The sequence below is a fragment of the Stegodyphus dumicola genome, chromosome 7, assembly GCF_044657685.1.
Source record: "Stegodyphus dumicola isolate Sdum_Otavi_A_Nest chromosome 7, ASM4465768v1".
In the NCBI taxonomy this organism is placed as follows: domain Eukaryota; kingdom Metazoa; phylum Arthropoda; class Arachnida; order Araneae; family Eresidae; genus Stegodyphus; species Stegodyphus dumicola.
In genome coordinates, this window is record NC_140774.1 from 176,813,215 (window position 1) to 176,833,542 (window position 20,328).

At 32.1% G+C, this 20,328-nt stretch overlaps 2 protein-coding genes across 2 annotated transcripts in view; one reads left to right on the plus strand and one right to left on the minus strand.

Annotated features, from left to right (window-relative positions):
- Positions 1 to 15,976: 15,976 nt before the first annotated feature.
- LOC118193562 (proteasome subunit alpha type-7-like) lies at positions 15,977 to 17,076 on the minus strand. The gene has a single exon (XM_035364669.1). It carries the CDS (start codon positions 16,830 to 16,832, stop codon positions 16,086 to 16,088), a length of 747 nt encoding a protein of 248 aa, XP_035220560.1. The 5' UTR covers positions 16,833 to 17,076; the 3' UTR covers positions 15,977 to 16,085.
- A 264-nt stretch (positions 17,077 to 17,340) lies between these two features.
- Positions 17,341 to 20,328, plus strand: part of Trs31 (trafficking protein particle complex subunit 31) — a 33,484-nt gene continuing 30,496 nt past the window's right edge. The window contains exon 1 of the mRNA XM_085821092.1: positions 17,341 to 17,497. Coding sequence (XP_085677218.1) covers positions 17,429 to 17,497 — 69 coding nt within the window. The 5' untranslated portion in view covers positions 17,341 to 17,428. The remainder of the gene's footprint in view (positions 17,498 to 20,328) is intronic.

Genomic DNA, 20,328 nt, shown 5'->3' on the forward strand with positions numbered 1-20,328 from the left:
TCTTCAGTTTCTTTCTAGTAAGATGATTTCTGATGTTCGACCTGGGTGCAATACATAGCGCCACTTATCTCACAGTACGTCTCTTATTAGTTAGGATGATTTTTTTGTTTGTTTGTTTGTTTTCTTTGAGGACAGTAATGTTTTAGGATTTTCTCCTTTGCACCTTCTAGCCTACCCTACCTCACACAAGACTCTTTTCCAAACTTGCTTATCGTCAGACACACTTTCCGGCTTTATCTTCTAGAGCCGGAAAGCGTCGAGTAAAAGACTCAATAAGCTCGCCATACAACTAGTAGCTGTAGTTGGACTATGTCTATGGCGAGAACATTGCTACAATCTCAAAATTCGCTGGACATAATTTAAGTGAGCATGTGTAGTTTAAATTGGAGAAATGGTTACGACAAATATTATATACAACATGAAATTTTCAAGAATGTGGGTTTTCCTGTTAAAATCATGGTAACAAATATTAAAAAACAGCTGTACTTCGCAAAATCAGTGAGTGACCTTGTCAGCTTATTAGACACTGTATTGTTAAGCTGATATAATTGTATTTTAAAAATTATAATGTTCAGTTTCTTCGTATCATGTAACAAAAAGAGCATTAAACTACTGTACATATAATTAGTACTTACGTTTTTTTAACACAAAGTTTTGTTAAAAAAAAATTAAAAACTTTTTAATTTCGCAATAGTAGCGAAATACTGCCCTCTAGATCAAAACCAACGACAAAAAATTGCACAAATTCAATCTTTTTGGCGTAAATGAACTACTACATGACGGCTTTGAGACTCGCTTTTTACTATTCTTTGTGTATCCCTTAAAACGATCCAAAACATAGACTTAAGATTTTGTAAGTTTTCAGACACAAAAAATAAAATGAATTTCTGGCTTTAAATCCACAAGTCATTAAGCATTTTGACCCTAAAATTGCTTTGCCTTCATTTGCAGAACTTTTTGATATGAATTCCATAATTGGTGAAATCTTTAGTCATTTCTTGAACAGCTTTTGCAATACACAATTAAGATGAGTATATAACCCTAAAGGTCAGGTCTGTTTGATCAATGAAATGACACTGTAATGCCACCTACCGGTCACTGCAATTATGGTTATAACATCGGCCATCACTGAAAAATTTTTGAGTTATGCATTCCCCCTTTTGCAGACCTGAAACAATGATTTTTAGTTTGAAGGGCAAACTGGCTTCTTATTGTTAATCTTATGAAGATAAAGGAATATTTTGTCAGTTTGCTGTTTTTAATAAAGGTTAATTTTCTCTCATAAATTCTTTCATGAAAGCATCCTTCCCCATCGACATAGCCCTAATGTGCTTTGTAGTTACTAAACACTTCAGCTCATGTCCCAGTTTCATATTTTCAGTTTTATAATTCTTTAAGGATATAAATGACTATGGGTTTCATGCACCCTGTCTCATATTTTAATATTTGAAATCTGGCTACTGCACTGTGAAATGCTGGGAGCTCTATATATGCCTCCCATACAGAATTCGAAAAATTTAGCACTTTCATTTATGAAACCATGTAGTTCATACTTACTTGTTGCAGTCATAGACATACAACATCTTTAAGCACTTTTTGAAGAGCAATTTACACAGATTGAGTTAGACAGGATAAAAACTACAGGTGCGATTTAAAGCTAATATGAAAAGTCTGGGGGATTTAGAAAATCAACATCCTCTTTTTTTTTTTTTTTTTTTTACCTTCACTGATAATACTATTCCTGTAAACAAGGTAATTAATTTTGCATCATTATTCAAAAAAGATTTATATTTCCCATTAAGTATTTAAATAAAATTGAATAAGATATCTTTCTTTACTCTTAATTATCAGTTGGATGTGTTAGAAATTATATCTAGAGCTGGATTAACCATTAAACAAAATAAGCACATATTTAAGGCATCACAACAATTTCTCAATGTTGGGTTTACTATGGAATATGTGGTGTAATCAAGAAGGAAGAAACGGGTAAAAAACAAGCATAAATTAATATGGGGGCATAATAATCATTAAAATGTTGACGGTCCCTAAAGATTATAACTCGGCTGTGATTATATCAACAAGGTATATTTTTAAAAAATAAAGATTTAAATTATTGATAAGTGGCCATTTTCACTTTGAAATTTATAATTTGTTAAGAAATATGGTTATAATTTGAAAAATAAATATTTTCTGTCAAGTCAAATGGCAACATTATGGAAGCTTGCTACTTATCAAAGCACATAGATCTTCTATAAAAGCACATAAATGCTATATATGCTTTATCACATAAATGTGAGTATGCAAGTTGTGTCCCACACATAAGGACCTAAGTAGGAAAGGTGCCATTTCATAATGGATGCCTGACTGTTCAGCATTAAATTAACTGGAATATTTCAAAATTTTAGAAACATTTCCTTAAAAAAAGAAACAATTAAGCCATCGGAAACCACATACAGAATTACAACTTAGAGTAAACAAAACGTATAGCCAAATTGCACGATTTAGTGCCAATAATGAATAAGCATGATGATGACCCTGGTTTTATGTAAATTTGATTAATTCTTGATCATCAGTTTTTTGTGAAGGATGAAAGTTAACTACTGTTTCTCTCATTTTCAGTTACCTTAGAAAGTCCTCCATAAAGGCATCCCACTCCTTAGGCAGATGGACAGGTGAATGCAGGGCCAGACACAAGGACGGCTTTTTATGACAAATCGGATATCGTCTGGTACCTGTAACCGTTTAGTTGAGCCCTGGTTTTAGGATCCAAAGCGTAAGCAATTGCGCAAGTAGTAGAAAAACTTGATTTCGCACTAAATGAATTTAAGATTATACTTTATATATATATATCATAGCACTTACATTATCATTTAGATATATCCCATTATTTCAAACTTCTGTGAAATGACTGGCTCAATTTTGGCCAACTTTCACAGTTGATGGGATTTCATAACAGGATAAGATATTTTATATGTATAAAGCCTATGAAACTACACGAGACTTTTGTGTCTGAAATGAACCCCCCTGAAATCTTACATGTTTTAAATGTAGGCTTTTGATATTCTAGCTGATAAATATATGATGCCAATTAAAAAATTTTAGACTGGAAATTTCTTTATTTCTTATTCAATTTTTATATGCTGACATTTTCACTTATCTGGCATTTCCCAAGCTTTCTGGATATTCGAGATATTATTGCATTTTCATGCCCAACCAGAAGGCGCTTTGGCCATATTTTATGTGTAGCATCAGAACTAGGAAAATGGCTTATTTAAATTAGTTCTACACATTTCACAACTCATTAAATTTACTCTCTCAGGAGCCATCTTTATGATTTCTGCTTTAATTTGGCATGGCAATGAATAGTAAATTTCTTAGTTTTAAAAACTAAATAGTTTCCTTATTCATGAAATAAAATTTAACAAAATAGCTATCACACCTTAAATAAACAGCACAATAACAGTAGTATTAGTAGTAAACTTAACGAGAGATTAGCTGCTTTGTTTTGATATATCATTTCATGTGTGGTGCATCAGAGCAAGGTTTCATATCTTTGGTAAGCCAATATGTAATCCATCACCTTTGCATTCTCAAAAACATTTTCTGTAACATAAATAATGCTATGTCCAGTGAGGAGGATGGCTATGTCCAGTCAGGATTTACCTCCCCCAAAAAAACCCTCTAGGTATCCAAAATTTATACTTGGCACTGACACACAATATCTGGACTTATAAAGGGCCCCATAGCTTAGGGCTTCATCAAGTCTGTCACCCAAAAGTCTGTAGCTCTCAAATATTTTAAAATATGAGAAACTTAAACTGCTACTGTATTATGGAAAAAAAAAAAAAAAAAAAAAAAATTATACAATACAGCAATAACTATACAAAATTTAGAAAAAATATTAATATCTATCATAAAACAGTTAAACTTCACAATTCTGTTTGTCAAATGACAAATACTACGTAACTTCAATTTTTAAGAACAACAGTTTATAAAGATAATGATAATTTTTTAACATTAGTAAAACCTTTTGCTAAATTTTATTCAACAATGATAAACATATGCATCATATCCAGACTTTGCAAAAGAAATTTTAAAAAAATTTCACAGTTTATGTAAATTTTGATAGAGTTTGTTTATTCCAGTTTTTTTTTATGAAATAAAATCTTATATAAAGTTTGCTTACCTGAATATGGAAATTTTATTTAGTAATAAAATAGTTTGTAAAATTCTAAAGATAGTATTTAAGCACTTATTTTTTAGAATTTTAAATTAACAATTTCATGAAACCCCACTGAAAAAAAAATTGGCATGATTTTTAACTCTTTATTCACTGAGTTTTTGTTTATCCAAAGTTGTTATGGTCCCAGATCTTGAATAATCAAGGTTCTACTATTATTTCCATATTTGATGATAATGGTATTGACCAGGGCTGTGGAGTCAGAGTTGCTAAAAACAGGTCGAATCTGACTCCATGGACAGTTTGAATTTGAAATGAAATTAAAATGAACTGAAAAAAATTAATGACAAGCTGAGCTATTTTTATTTATCGACTGTATACATTAATAAATAGTTATTTTCTATTTTATTGACCTATTAATAAATAATATAAGGGAGGAGGATGGATGGGATATTTGCTATTAGAGATTAAACCGATTCATTTAGTTACAAATCTCACTGGTAAATTTAGGTAAGCAGTAATAGCAGTAAGAACTCCTAAAATTGATGCCATTCTTAGGAAGCGAGCAGGAAAAGGAGCAATTATTGATAAAGCAATGCAATAAGGAAGTACATATTTGATGATAAGGAGGTATTTTTAGAATTAAGAACTTTTTAAGAAGATGTAGATAACCCTAATGTTTCAGTAACAGAAAGACTGTGGAATGATCTTGCAAAATTGAGAACTCTTCTTTCTATACCGTATATAGGCACAAAAAAGCTGCAATCTGAAGAATTGACAGAAGGCGAGAATGGGATGTTTGTTCTTTCTGAAATGAAAGGTTTATTCCAGAAGGAATAATTTCTTCAATGAAGAAAAGAGAAACTAGTTTGCTAGACAATGAGATCTTGCTGAGTTCAACATATGGAGATCAAAAACACCGAATTTTCTTGGAGGACGAACAAATTAAAAAGGCAAAGAAAGTCATACATGAACTTTCATTAAGAATGAAATTATTCTCAGAACAATTGGAGAATTCGAATCAGGACAATCAAACTGCAGACATTGCAATTGAATCTCTATCATCCTTTTCCATTGATGAATTAGATTCTGAGAAATATTTTTGGATAATATTGAAAAAGCTAAGACAAAGCAAATGAAAATAAAAAACAAGAGCCTTTAGATATAAAAATGAAAAAATACAAACAAGATTTCTACATGGCCTACGAAGAAATAGAGAAATATGATTGTGCTTGCAAGACACCTCTTTTAGAACTTATAAAAATCTATCATGAAAAGTTAAAAGAAGTATCCCTAACAGTAACAGCTCTTCCTCCTACTCAAATTAGTGTGGAAAGACTCTTCTCAGCTCCGAAGTTTATCAAATTGGATCTATGGCCCTCCAACAAAGAAAATCTTGCCGAAGTTATACTGTTTCTTAGAAATAACTAATGCCAGTTTTTCCATTTCATAATAAATCCTAATTAATATAAATAATTTGCTATGCCATCAATTTTTTTTTCTGTTGCATCTATTACTTCTTTTACATTAAAAAAAATAAGCTGTAACCCATGTGTATATGTTTACATATATATATACGAGGAAGTTGCAGTCGGTCATTTTTCCTACCGACTCCACAGCCTTGGTATTGATGAAAATATGCAAATTTAGCATTTATACAGAATACCTGAGAAATTTCCATAAAAATGTTGCCATTATTTACTTTCTTTTTAAAATTAAATGCTAACAATAATATTTTTTTAAAATATTTAAAGCTTGCTTCTTCATATCTTGCTTACATACTAAGAAGCAGATTAAGATAATAAAAAGGCTTCTATATTTATTACTAGATTTCAAAATATAACTTTCACATAAGCTGAGCTAACAGTACAATTACTTCTATAACTCTCACCTCCCCCAGAAAAAAAGCACAAGGGGGGGGCAAAATAAACATTTTTGTTTTGGTGGTTAACAGATGCTAAAATTCCATGTTCCCATCTAAAGAGAAAGGCTGGAAACAGTTACTGTAATTCTAATTCTAAAGAGAAGGAAACATCTAAACAATCATCAATAATTATTATTTCCAGCACTGGCTGGATATTACCATTCCAATTTCAAATTAGATACTATATCTCTTAAGTTTGGAGGAAGCTCTGTCCATATTTGCAGACTTTTCATCTGCTAAGATAGAGTAAAGTGATCAAAACGATTATGCAGTCCAAATTCTGATCGTCCAGGAATGATTTATTATCCAGATTTCCCATATACATATGTATATTTTTTTCTTTCAGAATACAAAAATAGAGATTATGATATTCAAGGAAAAAAAAAGCAAGTGCATTTAAACTGGTTTTTTATCTTATTAGTTGAGATTTCTTTTAATGAGAAGCATCATTATCCGCAACAGTATTGAATCAAGATGTGGACACCATGACTTCCTTGTACATCCTAAATTAAATTATACACATTTATTGCTACACTTCATTTAAATTTATTTTCTTGAATTATTCTAACTAAATTACTCAATCTCTCAAGGTAAGTTGAAAATGACATCAAAAACTGAAAATTTGGAAATTAAATACTTAACTGAACTTTTGTCATATAGGAGTCAAACTTTTAAAAATAATATAAAAAAATAATGATAATATCAAATAATAATATCAAATATAAGTATTTTTTTAATAACGAGTATAAAACTTCCCCGAAATATTAGTATAGAAACTGGGAGAATGCATTAAAAATTGGATTTCATTATTTGTCAAAAATTATTCTTTTAAGCAGGTGGGTGTATATAGAGGTTGTCCCCAAACGTTTTTTATACAATTTCACTTTGCTATATATATATATATATATATATAAAATCATCCGTTTGGAAATTTCCTTTTTAACTGCAACGATATTTTGGAAAGTATAAATTATTGTCTGCAACTTGGACAGTTTTGCCTGTAAGGATTATGTTAATTTTATTAACAGTTAAATTTTAAGTGAAAGTTCCTTTCCTGTCAAATTCTTAACTTCAACTTACTACTTCCGGCCAAAACGTACTTTTGGAAGTCCAGTGGTCCTTTGTAGAAAAAAGAACGGACTACCACCTGAACACCCGGACGCATATAGGTTTGCAGTTGATTATCGTAAGTTGAACAGTATAACAAAATATCCCATGTATTCCCTACCAATAATTGATGAAATAATTAGAAAAATTCGCTCGACTAAATTCATGACAACCCTAGACCTCACTTCAGGTTACTTTCAAATCACTGTTAAGCCGGAGGATGTCCAGAAGACCACGTTCATAACAAAATCAGGCGTGTATGCCTTTTTAAGAATGCCCTTTGGTTTAAACGGAGCACCAGCTATGTTCCAAAAAGCTATGGACTTAGTCTTGAAGCCAGTTTACGTAAAAGTACAATTATTTATCTTGACGATATCATAGTTACCAGCGAAACATTAGAGGAACATTTGAAACAAGTTTTTGCCTTACTTAAAGAGGCCGGTTTCAAAATAAATGCAAGAAAATGCAAGTTCACGGCAAAGGAATTGCGATACCTCGGGTACAAAATCTCTAATAAGGGCATAGAGACTGATGATTCAAATATTAAGTCAATTAAAAGTTATCCTCCCCCAAATACGGCTAAGAAATTGTCTTCATTTTTGGGCTTACGTTCCTATTACAGAATGTTCATAAAAGACTTTGCGAAAATAGTTGAGCCTCTTCTAGTGCTAAAAAGAAAATAAAGTAGATTTTCTTGGACAGCCGATGCGAACACCGCATTTGAACAACTAAAGAATGCCCTAGTCAATGCCCCAGTCCTTAAATTCCCAGAAGGCGAGCAAGGTCAGGAAATTTCAGCGGATGCATCCGATTATGCATTTGGAGCGGTGCTCTCCCAAAATGGGCAACCTATAGCTTTTTTTTTTTGAAAACCTCGAATGCTACTCAGAGGAACTATTCCACTACTGAGCGAGAAACGCTCGCTGTGTTATTAGCAGTTCAGAAGTTTCGTGTCTACTTCGGAAGTTCACCGATAACGGTTTACTCAGATCATGCGGCAGTGGGTCGCTTGTATTCAGGAAAAAATTTATCGCCTCGCTTGATACGGTGGACTTCAAAATTACAAGAGTTCAACTCAATCATAAAACACACTCCAGGAAAAGAAAACTTATTAGCTGATGCCCTTTCACAAATAAAAATTGATGAAGAGGGAAACACAATCAAGTGTGCTATGCTCACCTCAAGAATTATTGAGTCCCGTGAAACAATAGTCGATGAATTGAAAAAGGACCTCGAATTTAAAGATATTTATGCATACCTGGAAGATCCTGAAACGTTTGAACATACAGATTTAACAGCTATTCGCAATAGGGCACAGCATTACGAAATAATTGACAAATTGTTATTTTATACAAAGGTAACGAATGAAAATCAGGAATACCGACCAGTAATCCCAGCGAGTCTACATTTAAGTATCTTAGAGGAGTTGCACGATCTATCTTCTGCCGGACATTTCGGAATACAGAAAACACTAAAGAGGGTACGCGAAGCGGTTTATTTTCCGCAGTTACAGAAAGTTGTTATGGCGTATGTTAAGTCGTGCCATATGTGCCAATTAATAAACGATGTTAATTACAGCCCGGCCGGGTATTTAAAAAACATAAAGACCACTTTTCCATATGAAATAGTTGGCATAGATTTACTCGGACCCTACCCTAGGACAAAAATAAATAAAAACAGATATCTTTTAACAATCATTGACCATTTTTCAAAATGGGTAGAAATAGTCCCTCTTAAACGAGCTTCAGCTAAAATAGTCACAGATTCATTCTTAAATAAATATATATTAAAATACGGGGCCCCACTAAAAGTAATATCAGATAACGGAAAACAGTTTGTTAGTAGTATATTTAAAAATTTGTGCACAGGACTTGGCATACGCCATCTAAAAATGGTACCGTATAGACCGCAGTCGAATAGCGGAACACGTAAATAAGAATATTGTAAAAATTATCAGGCGATATGTGAAAAATTTTCATGACCGCTGAGACAGCTGTGTCAATGAGTTAGGTTTTGCCTTGAGAACCGCAAAGCATGATAATACGCAGAAAACCCCCGCGGAGTTATTTTTAGGAAGAAAAATCATAACGCCTTTGGATAAGTTGTTCTTTGTACAACAGAGAAGAGAAGAATTCAAGTTAAAAGACATTCAAAAAATTATCGACGAAGCAATTAAAAGCTCTGATATAGCAAGACAAACACAAAAAGTTTATTACGATAGAAATAGAAAAGAATTTGAATATAAAGTGGGACAGAAAGTTCTTAAGTTGAAATATTCGTTATCATCGGCACCAGAAAACAGAGTTGCGAAGTTTGAGCAAAGGTTTGAAGGGCCGTACATGGTGGAAAGAATAAGAGAAGCCACGTTTTTTTTATTTAAAGGCCGAAAATGGCCAACAACTGGTTGCAAATATCGATCAGTTAAAACCTTATTACAGCAGCACTGAAAATATTGCAGGATTTATTACAGGATTCTGGAAGTAAGGAAAGAAGCCCACCAGCTAAAGTAAAAACCAGCTAAGTAAAAGTAAAGTAAGGAAAGAAGCCCACCAGCTAGAGTCCCCCAACACAAAAAAGAAAGCAGAGCCAGCAAACTTCGACCAGGGAAACCCATTCTAGTAATGCTACAAGCGCACAAAAAAGGAGGAAGTTAGTACCGACAGATTAACGAGTCAGAACCGAGGATTCTGCAAAAACTCAAGTACCATCGACCACAAAAGGCAGGCCTGCTGACAAGGGTCCAGGAAAGGAGAAAATTCAATGATGAATGAAAACGAGACGTAAAGCACAGTTTCCAGCATCAACAACTACAAGGGAGGCCCAAAGAGGACCAGCATGGAGACCGAAAAGCCAGAAAAGACCTGTAGACACAACCATGCCGGACCAACAAGTTAGAAGGGCCAAGAGAAGATTCAAAGACCCTGAAGGACGGATATCCCCAAAAAAGGAAATTGGCATTCCAGAATCCGCAACCTGCTCGAAAGAGTCCCAGATTCCTAGACAAGGGGAAAAAAAGGAAAAAAGTGGAATTAAACGGAGCGGAACATCAAACCTCGAGAAGAAGATTGGAGGTCATCCGGTTCCCTACATTTGAACAGTTCTGTAACATCAGGATGCAGGAATACAGAAAAAGATATGGAAGGATCAAGACCTGACATAATTACAGCAGAATAAAGAGTCCATTTATGAAGATGTATGTCAAGATATATGTCCAGAAAGGATCAACTGCAAATTTTACTTTTCCTAGCTTTTAGAATTGTTGTAAAGTTGGCCCTAAAAACAAAACTTTAAAGTCATTTAGTTAATTTGAAAGTTGGAAGAGTGTAGTTAACGTAAGTTTTCAGACTTTAAAGTCTTAAACAAGGTCGTTTTGAGACCTTATTTTTCGAGTATTTTAAGTCTGGTCGGAAGCTATGTAAGGATTATGTTAATTTTATTAACAGTTAAATTTTAAGTTAAAGTTCCTTTCCTGTCAAATTCTTAACTTCAACTTACTACTTCCGGCCAGAACATACTTTTGGAATCTTGTTGAATATTTAATGAGAAGGAGCGGTATTTAAAGCATGAAGTTACTTACTGAGTCAGAGAGAATCAGAGTTTCTGATTTACGCACGTCTGCCTTTTTGGCCGCTCTCTCTCTCAAAGCTGTTATTACGCACGGCCGTACTCAAGCCCTTGCTAAGCTTCGTAGTAAAATAAATTAAGGGGCCAAATCAAATTGAACCTTGATAGCTTCGGCTATACTTGTTTAGTTAATTTTAGTTTTAGTTTAATTCTTAGTCTTTTAAGTCCAAGTGCGGGCTTTGCTTGTACACTCCCAGGCGGAGTTTTGTTAAATCTTTTTGGAATAATAAAGGGTTAGTTACCCTTCTATCTTGTTGTTTCTTGTCACCGAATGCAAGCGATTATTTGCTTATCAGTTCTTAGATTCCTCACTTCCAACATTAACTTAATTCCAAAGTGAGGTACTCTACATGCCTTCATACGAAATAGTGCTTTTAAAAAAGCAATGGATGGAAGGCTATGTTTATGGTCTTTCCGAAGAAAATTATTAATCTAGTAATTAAAAACCGTTGTGAAGGCCATGGTTTTTCAATAGCTAAAGCTACAGTAGGTAATATTGTCAAGAAGAAAGGGGAAAAATAAAATGTCAGATTTTGGCTTCAAGTGGAAAAGTTTTTTCAAATATATATCCAAGGGGGAAAAAATGGAATGTTTCATATTCGAGCTCGTTTACAAGTTACACATGAAGAAAACCATAAAAATGACAATACAGCCAGACCTTTTGCAGAGATTTGAACCCCAGACCAAGCTATCAGTGTCAGAGACTTTAACGCTTGGCCGCTGGTGGGCCTGTTGTTGAAATAATTCACTCTTCATCTGATCAAATAGAATTAATTTTTGTGTTAGATTCTTCATGAGAACTATTTTCTGAACCACAACTTTCATCATATAATTCTTATAAACATTTACTATTCTTCTTCCAACAGATATATATCTATATATTTTTCATCTCTGCTACGTGGCATAATAAATACAGAAAAATTTACTGATTATAAAAAATGGTCAAAAGCCTCGAGTAATTGCAAGTGAAATGAAGAGTGCTTTGTGACACAGATCAAGGCAATTTTATGTTTGTGTCTTGTCTGAATATCTAAGACACAAACATGAAATTCACTTGACATTTCCCCCTTTGGGAAGGGTAAGCCTCAATTCTGTACCAACAAGCTGCCAAATAACATCTGGTATGTAAATAAAAATAAAACACAAACAAGCAAAAACATCAAGCCACTAGCAGGATGTATTAGACTTCTATTAAACAGGGAAGAACAGTCAAAATAAACACCAGCCATAATTTTAGATATATACATACAAGATATAAGAAAAACATACAAAATACAGCAAATAAATTATTTTGTAAACTTGATATATATATATTTAGAAAAGTAAAAAGGAAAATACCTAGTTTTCGTGCATTAAAAAGTTTTTAACACTTTTTGACCACATAGGTCTTTTTTCGTTTATTCTTTTTTTTTTTACTTTAAGAAAAGTAAAAGTATAAAAATTGTTAAAAATACGAACAATTTCTTTTGTGATCAAACTGACTGCTTCCGTAAATTCTGGTATTAATAGAATATGTGAAGAAAGGTTAAATGAAGATGAGGAAGCAGAAATTTTCAATTGTGATGGCAATGCCTCAGTTGTCAATGAACTAACAGATGGTAAAATCTGTAATATGATCTTAAATCCAGCACTATCTATGGCAGTATATTCAAACAAATTTAGTAACAAAAAGGTTGTTGAAAAAAAAAAATCAATTGATAATTTAGTATAAATTATCGACAAAATTATCGACAGAGCAATTAGAGAACTTAAGTAATAAAACAAGCAGCTACATCTATCTATAAAATCAAAGAGAATATATTAGCCTAGAAAATTAAACTGCTTAAACAACTTACATTGAAAGGCATATTTAATAAAACATAGTAAATATTAGCATTAAGGTTTCCTCTTTTTCTGTAAATGTTGACTCGCTTTAGGTCATAAATTCTTCTTTATTTCACAAACAGCTATTTCATATTTATAATTTCTACACGTAATCTTGTGAGATTTAAATCGATAATCTAAAATCCAAAACTGCCAATAGATCTATATTTTGAACTTTATACTTAAGCAGTACTAAGATATCAATAAAATGCTTACCTGAATAAAGAATCTCAATTATCAAAAGAATTTGCTAATGTATAGAAAAAACCTTCAATATTTAAGCAGTGTGGGATTGGACTACCTTAGGATGCCTTCAGCTCTAATAACATGAAATTTTATTCCTTAACAGTGAAATTCAAGCCATAATGCTCATAGATGATCAGGCTCTCTCTATATATACATAATATCTCACAAAATTCGCTAAGAACTATCCATCATGCAAAACAAGTCTCATTAAGCCTCCTGACTTGAAAAGAAAACTGAATGCTAGCAAATTATGAAAAGACCTTCTCTCAGATGAAACACTAGTTTCATACTTGAAGTACAAGATGAGAGAACTGATATTTAGTATATAGACACTGTACCTTACTGACATTACATGTTAAAGACTTGCTTAACTTAAGTAAGACTATATTGAAAAGGTCAAGATTAAAACTGAAAATATACTTCCCATTCTGAAAAGATTACATGCAATTACTCAGTTCTGTTTTAAAAACATAAGCACAATTTATAAAATGTATAATACGCCAGGTATCAATTACTGTAATGAGATTTTAATTTAAGCTTTGAATGATGCAATTATAAAAGCTCAAAACTAACAGCGAATTGAGTCCTATGCCTCATAATAAGCTGTACCACATTGTCATATGCAAATTCTAATCTAATTGAGGATGAAATTATAACAGATCCTATTGCCTTGTATAAAAAGCTTGAACGACTAGCAGATAAGGAACTGTTATCAGAAAGATTAATAGAAAAATCTAAACACATACGTGGGTTTTTATTCAACACGCTATGGCTATATTAGAAATCATATTTATGTCTTTGATTTTCTGCATATTAATATTAATCAATAATTGAGGGCAAACATAAATAAAAATGAGATACCCGACTTGCAGATCCATGCAATCAAACTAAAAACAATTAATACCTTTTAAGTATTCAGGTTCTATATAGGGTCAACTACCTCAAATTCTTTTTTTGTCAACCATTCAAGAATATTTTTGAGATGATGTATGTAATCACACTAAATCGCTAATAAGCTGACATTCAGAGGATGCAGTAATAAACAAAATTTTTTAAGATTTTCACACTGGACTTTTAAGTGAAAATTCATATAAACCAAGAAATGTAATAATCTTGCCTTTCTCTAAATAATACTTTCATATTAACCCATAAAATATGAAATCTGGCTGCCATCGAATCATGAAAGTTTGCAGGTATCTAGCCAAAGTTACATTAATTGTTCCTGTGAAATTCTTAAAGAACTGACACCTCTTTATTTAATAAACAAATAAGTATTCAACCTACTTTGTCACTGTGCTTCATTAAAAGACTTCTGACAATATTTAGTTTTGCAAAGGCCTCTGATTTTACCAAAAGCTCTGTTTAGAATGCTACAAGTACACAATTGTTCCAATCTATTATTGCTTTGTTGGCTGTATCCACTTGTTCTTTTCTCTATACAACAGATATTAATTCTCTTGACCAGCTGTAAATGCCGGAATGCTGTCATAAATGTTATTCTACAATTCTTGAACTTCATTTTCCTTTTCTTCAAATGCAAGTAAAAAACATAGCTATAAAAATAAATATTCTTGTTCATAAAAACAAAAGATGGCTTAAAGAGAATCAGGTTTATAACAAAAGAGAGTGCAAATGTTACGAGTGTATTGTTACATCAATTTAATCATAACTGGTGCTAAATCATGCTTGACAACAGTTTTCCATTGAAATACAATGGAATAATATATAAGTCCCTAATTATGTTTAAAAGGTACAGCTGCTGAAAATGAAAAGTATACAATACGAAGAGTGAATTTCATTAATAAAATATGCTGAACCTGAACAAAATCCTCATTCCAACTATGTTAAGAAATGCAGTTTAAGACCTTGCGAAGAATATACATAAATAGCAGAAATATATACTTATTACCTCAGTATTAAATTCATCATTTAGGGGCAAATTTACACTGAGAACTGGGCTGAAAAATTTCAAATGCGTAATGTAATAAAACAGATAAAAACTAAGAACCAAGTTTAAACTATAATAATTAACTATTTTATAATTAAAAGTATTTATATATCTCAATTTAAGGGCTACTGAAGCACTTGCACTAGAACCGAAAAGTGTGTGTATGTAAGATAAAAAAATGAAACAATAGCAACTAACAACAGCTGCAAATGACAGCAAACTGAGACTTCCACTTTACATAATAAAAAAAATTAAATCCTAAACGAATATCTAAATATTTCAGAATTAATGTCTATAAAAACTGCATCCATAAACTTAAAACACAAATTTTTATTTCACAGCGTATGAAAAGTTTTTTCAATAGGTTGCTTGCACATTGGCTTAGAAGAAAAACATTTCCTTTTAATAGTTATATACTATATTAGGCATGATATCTATCAATTTTGAACTAGTAAAATAATAGCTGTACTTCGTAAGAATTCTAACAGTCGAAGAAATTGAAATATTTTATTAGGCTAATTCAAACTGCCTAGAAATAATCACAAATACCCAATTACTATTAACAGTATTTAAACTCTGTTTAAAAACAATAAAATTCAACTGAAAAGAAATAGTTTTATCAACTCTATAATTTTTTTTTTCTTTTAGTACACAGTAAACGAAAAATAAGCAGTATATACTTACTTAAATTGATTATAAAAGATATATGTTTATCAATTATTCAATTTATGTTGAATATTGGACACTAAAATTATACATATGTTGCGATTAAAGTATTAGTTTCATTCCATAACCCATTTAATTTTTAGTGCTACTGCATACCTCATTTTTTAGTCAACACACTTTGAATTCTTAAACAGACCTTTTAAGATTTTGAATTATTTGCTCTTGCTTATGCACAAGCAATTAATAATGAAATCAAAATAGCTTGTGTCAGTATTATGCTTTTAAAAATCATATTCATGAAGCTTACACATGTGAAAATCTAAAATAAGACAGAAGTTTTAAATTGGAAATTTAAGTATCACTGCACTTTGTGATTTGAAAACATGTAACTAAAAATCATTGAAATGCACACAAGAAATATAAAAAAGATCATATATTTTATGAATATTCAAGCAAGAAAATTACATTGAAATTCCCCAATCACTGAAGAAGCTTGTTTAACCAAATTAATTAAAAACAAGATGTGTTTATTTTTTCTGTTTCTTTTTTTCAGCTTCTTCCTCCTTTTCTTTTTCAATGGCGGCAACATATGAACTAACTTCATCAGCATCTAGCATTCTCATAGAATCACCTTTCTTCATAACTGCAACTTCAAGATTCTTTCCTTGAACGACTTCCAGCAATGCTTTAATAGCTAGTTTGATTGTTGATTCGTCTTTTGAGATGATTTCATCAGAATAATTCTTTTCAAGGTATTCTCGAACTGTCTTAGCACTTCTTCCTGTTGAATTGGCTTTCCATTCATGATAGACACCAGATGGATCTGTTTGGAAAAGATGAGGAGTACCATCATAATCAAAACCAGCAATTAAAGCTGATATACCAAAAGGTCTTCTGCCGTTACTTTGTGTGTAACGTTGTTTCAGTTGTGCAATATATCGAGTTATATATTCTAGAGTTACAGGGTCTTCAACAGTCAATTTGTGACTCTGACATTCAACTCTAGCTCTATCTATAAGAATACGAGCATCTGCCGTTAAACCTGCAAAAGCCATGACAACATGATCATCTAGTAAACATATTTTCCTCATTGTTCTTTCTTCTTGTAGTTTTGCTACTGATTTCTTCTCAACAGCAAGCACCACAATTTCTTTTCCACATACTCCTACTGCAGTTGAGCCTTTCTTGACAGCTTCTAAGGCATATTCTACTTGAAACAAGTGGCCATCAGGAGAAAAAACAGTAATAGCACGGTCATATCTAGAGGTACCCATATTTTCGTCAATAAAACTACAAAAGAATTAAATAACAACCTTAAAAAAATATCAGAAACTAAGAAAACACAATGGTATGACTTAACAATTTCGGAACTGGCTTCACCACCGGTGAGGTTAATTGATAGCAGTTAAAGACTTGAGCAAAATATGTTTTTGCTGAGGTAAAATTTCACAAGGAAACAAGTCCGTGAAAATTATTAGTTAAAAGCATAAATACATAAATTTATTAACGTTATTATTGAAATAAATATAAAAAATTGTCTGTCTGTCCCCGATCAGAAGTTCTTTTTAGCGTTGTTGTTTCCTCTGATAAGAAACAAATGTTCAGGAGCGCTAGTTACCGGAACAAAGCATCCCGTTACCTAATTTCTTTTACATTTGCGTTAAGATATTATTTTTAATAACAGTTGTTAATAAATTATTTTTCCTCTCAAACCAAAATTTTGTTTACACCAAAAAAAAAAAAAATCCTTTGTTTACACCAAAGGATGGTTTTTTTTTGCTTCGTGGGCAAAATGTCTTCATGGATGCAAAATAAGACATAAGTTTATTTTGTCGTCTTCTGTTTGATTAGTATTCTCTGAGTATTAATCATGTCTTCTTCAAGACAAGCTCCTAAAATAAGTATTTTAGACAAACCTTTGAGCAAAGGCAAGGCTGAGGTAAATATATGCATATTTATATAAATATCAGCTGATAGATCAACATGCAGATGTCAAAAGTGTGTTAATACGCGAAAAATTATACATCTTCACTAAATTTTGCTCCTTAAAAAAGAAAATTAACAGTTCGCATCCAGTAAGAGTTTTCGGTCTTTAACGTGAGATTCTTGCAGTCCATTACTTTCAAAAATTCTTTAGGTTCTAGTGTGTCATTAACATCAATTTAACCACTTGTAGACTTTTTAAATCACATCCCACAAACTTTGGGAGCAGTATTCTCGGCTAAAGTGCAGAATCGCCCACTTCTTTATTTGGCGTTTTTTTTTTTTTTTTCGCTTTTTACAAGAGTAAGAAGAATTGGATTTTAAGTGAAAATAGGTCGATGTGCACATGGATACCGAGTTAGTGCAATTCTTAAAAACGCGCCAAGCAGTGGGCGATTCTGCACTTTCTCTGTATTCTCTCCATATGTTACATATACCAAACTGTAGACTTTCATTAACTTTTGCTTATTGCTTGCAAGTTGAGCTTTTATAAGCACATAATACTACCTTATTTACATATATAAAGTATGATCAAAGAGTCTGAGACAGGGAGCATATAGGTATATAAACTTGTCTGATTTAAATTTTGCTGTGATCTCCTTCAAAGAAGTCTGCCAGTGTTTCTGTTATTATTCAAACGCTTTCTAGAAGTCTTATTCTTGTAAAGTATTAAGCACCATTACCAGTTTGTTCTGAATCTCTTCGGTGATACTAAAACACCAATTTAAATTTCAGTTTAGGAAAAGGAACAAAGTAACAGCTAATCAAATCTCATGAGTAAGAAAGACAAGTGCTGATCACATTGTTAAGACCTACAAATTCATGTAGTCTTTATGTTTAGTAAGCAGGTGCATTATTGCTCACTGTTCCACTTTGAGATCTATGGTAAAAGCTTAAATGATCTAGTGCATGTGATTACAAAAATGCATGTAATGAAATTTGTGATGTAGATTTTCTAACATGATGCCAGCTTATTTAAGAAAGTTATTGCTTATTGTTACTATGCTTGCATAATTTGTGAATTGCTAACAATTAATGCAATTTCAGAACTTGTTTATATCTGATATAAATTTTACTCAAGATATTATGTTAGTAAATGATGATATATCTGCTAAAAAGAATTGTTTTATAATTTTCTTTTCCGAAGGACTGTATTAAAAGGAAAAAGAGCTGTTGCCAGGGAAAAAGAATTATTTTCTGCAAATGAGAGATTACTATTGATTGGTTACTTAATTTGACTTTTCTGTATCATGAAAAGATTAAGATATTAAGAAAGTGAAATTTAAAATTTATTACTGAATTCAGTGTCATAAAACAATATTGAGGTCAAGTATGTGGAAGATTTTTGCTTGTATGACTAGTAAATACTGTTGATTTGTGTATATATATGTTCATTATGTGCTATTCCTTTAGAGTGGCATCAGTTAAAAATGAAGAAAAAAAATGTGAAGAAAACTATGCTACAACAAAATGCAAATATCGAGGCTCGAGATTTCTAATTCTCGTTTGAATTATCATCACTCATAGCTTTTTTGCCATATTTCGCCATTTTTCTGAGTACGATGGATTACACAATTTGGCAATTACCTAATGACCAATAGGCTGTCATAAGATTCTTTCAGGACAAAGGAATAAATGATAGCAATAGACTTTGTTCTTAAAATCATCTGATGAAGTTAACTTTTGGTTACAAACAAAGTTACAAACTTTTGGTTACATGAAACAAAGCGCCTATATGGTGTTGTTACTTATGTTCTTGCTGTGGAAGAAAAAAAGGAAAAAAAAAAAAAAAAAAAAAAAGAGGGCTAATCTTTGGAATATGGTAACAGGTAGTTTGGCGACATTTTGGTAAGGCAATAAAGGTTACTAGCTAGCACTTTAGCAGTGTACATGGATAAAGAGTGTGCACAATGCCATTTTTGTGCAATTCTGGGAGGTTTAAGTGAAAATAGGTCGACGTGTACATGGATGACACCGTGTATGTGCAATTCTTAAAAACGCGGCAAGCAGTGGGTGATTCTGCACTTTCTCGCAATTTCGCACCTAATCTTCGTCATGATTAAGCACTTTTGTTCCATAAAAGTTCTAGCATAAGCGTAATTCGGCTAGCAGATTGTTGGAAAAAAATGTTAAGTAAACAAACAAACAAAAAAAAGCCTTTACTTCGTGAAAACAAAATGGCGTCCAAACAAAAACTAGCAGGTTGCTGTAGCAGGGTTGGTCGCCAAATTTTCGCCAAAAAATCGCCAAGTTACCATAATCCAAAGATTAACCAATAAAAGAACCAAAACATGGTTTTAAAACTTGCATCTTCCTTTCCTCAATGTCGTTTGTTTTATCTGTCTGTGGTATCAAGAATTGACAATGATTGAATTTTGTGAACTTCAGTTAGAAATCAGCCATAATATGACAATAGATTGAAATAGATACTTTTAAAGTCTCTTTTCGAAAAGAAAAATACAACATTGGACATGTTCTGGAACAAGGGATATTTGGGGTTTATGCCAGAAAAGCAATGTGGCATTCCCGGCATTATAATTATAATTTCAGACTGCTTTAAAGGATACAAAAAAGAATAATTAAGAAATACTGGATATGAACATTTCACTGTTAATCACAATTGTAATTTTATAGACCCTGAAACTGGATGTTATAACCAAACTGTGGAGCAGTGCTAAATGGCAAAATAAACATCAGGAAGGCACTACTCGCCGCTGTTCAGAGTCGTATTTGATACAATTTATGCGACGTCGGTTACATTCAAAAACTAAAAATTTTCTGTAATAT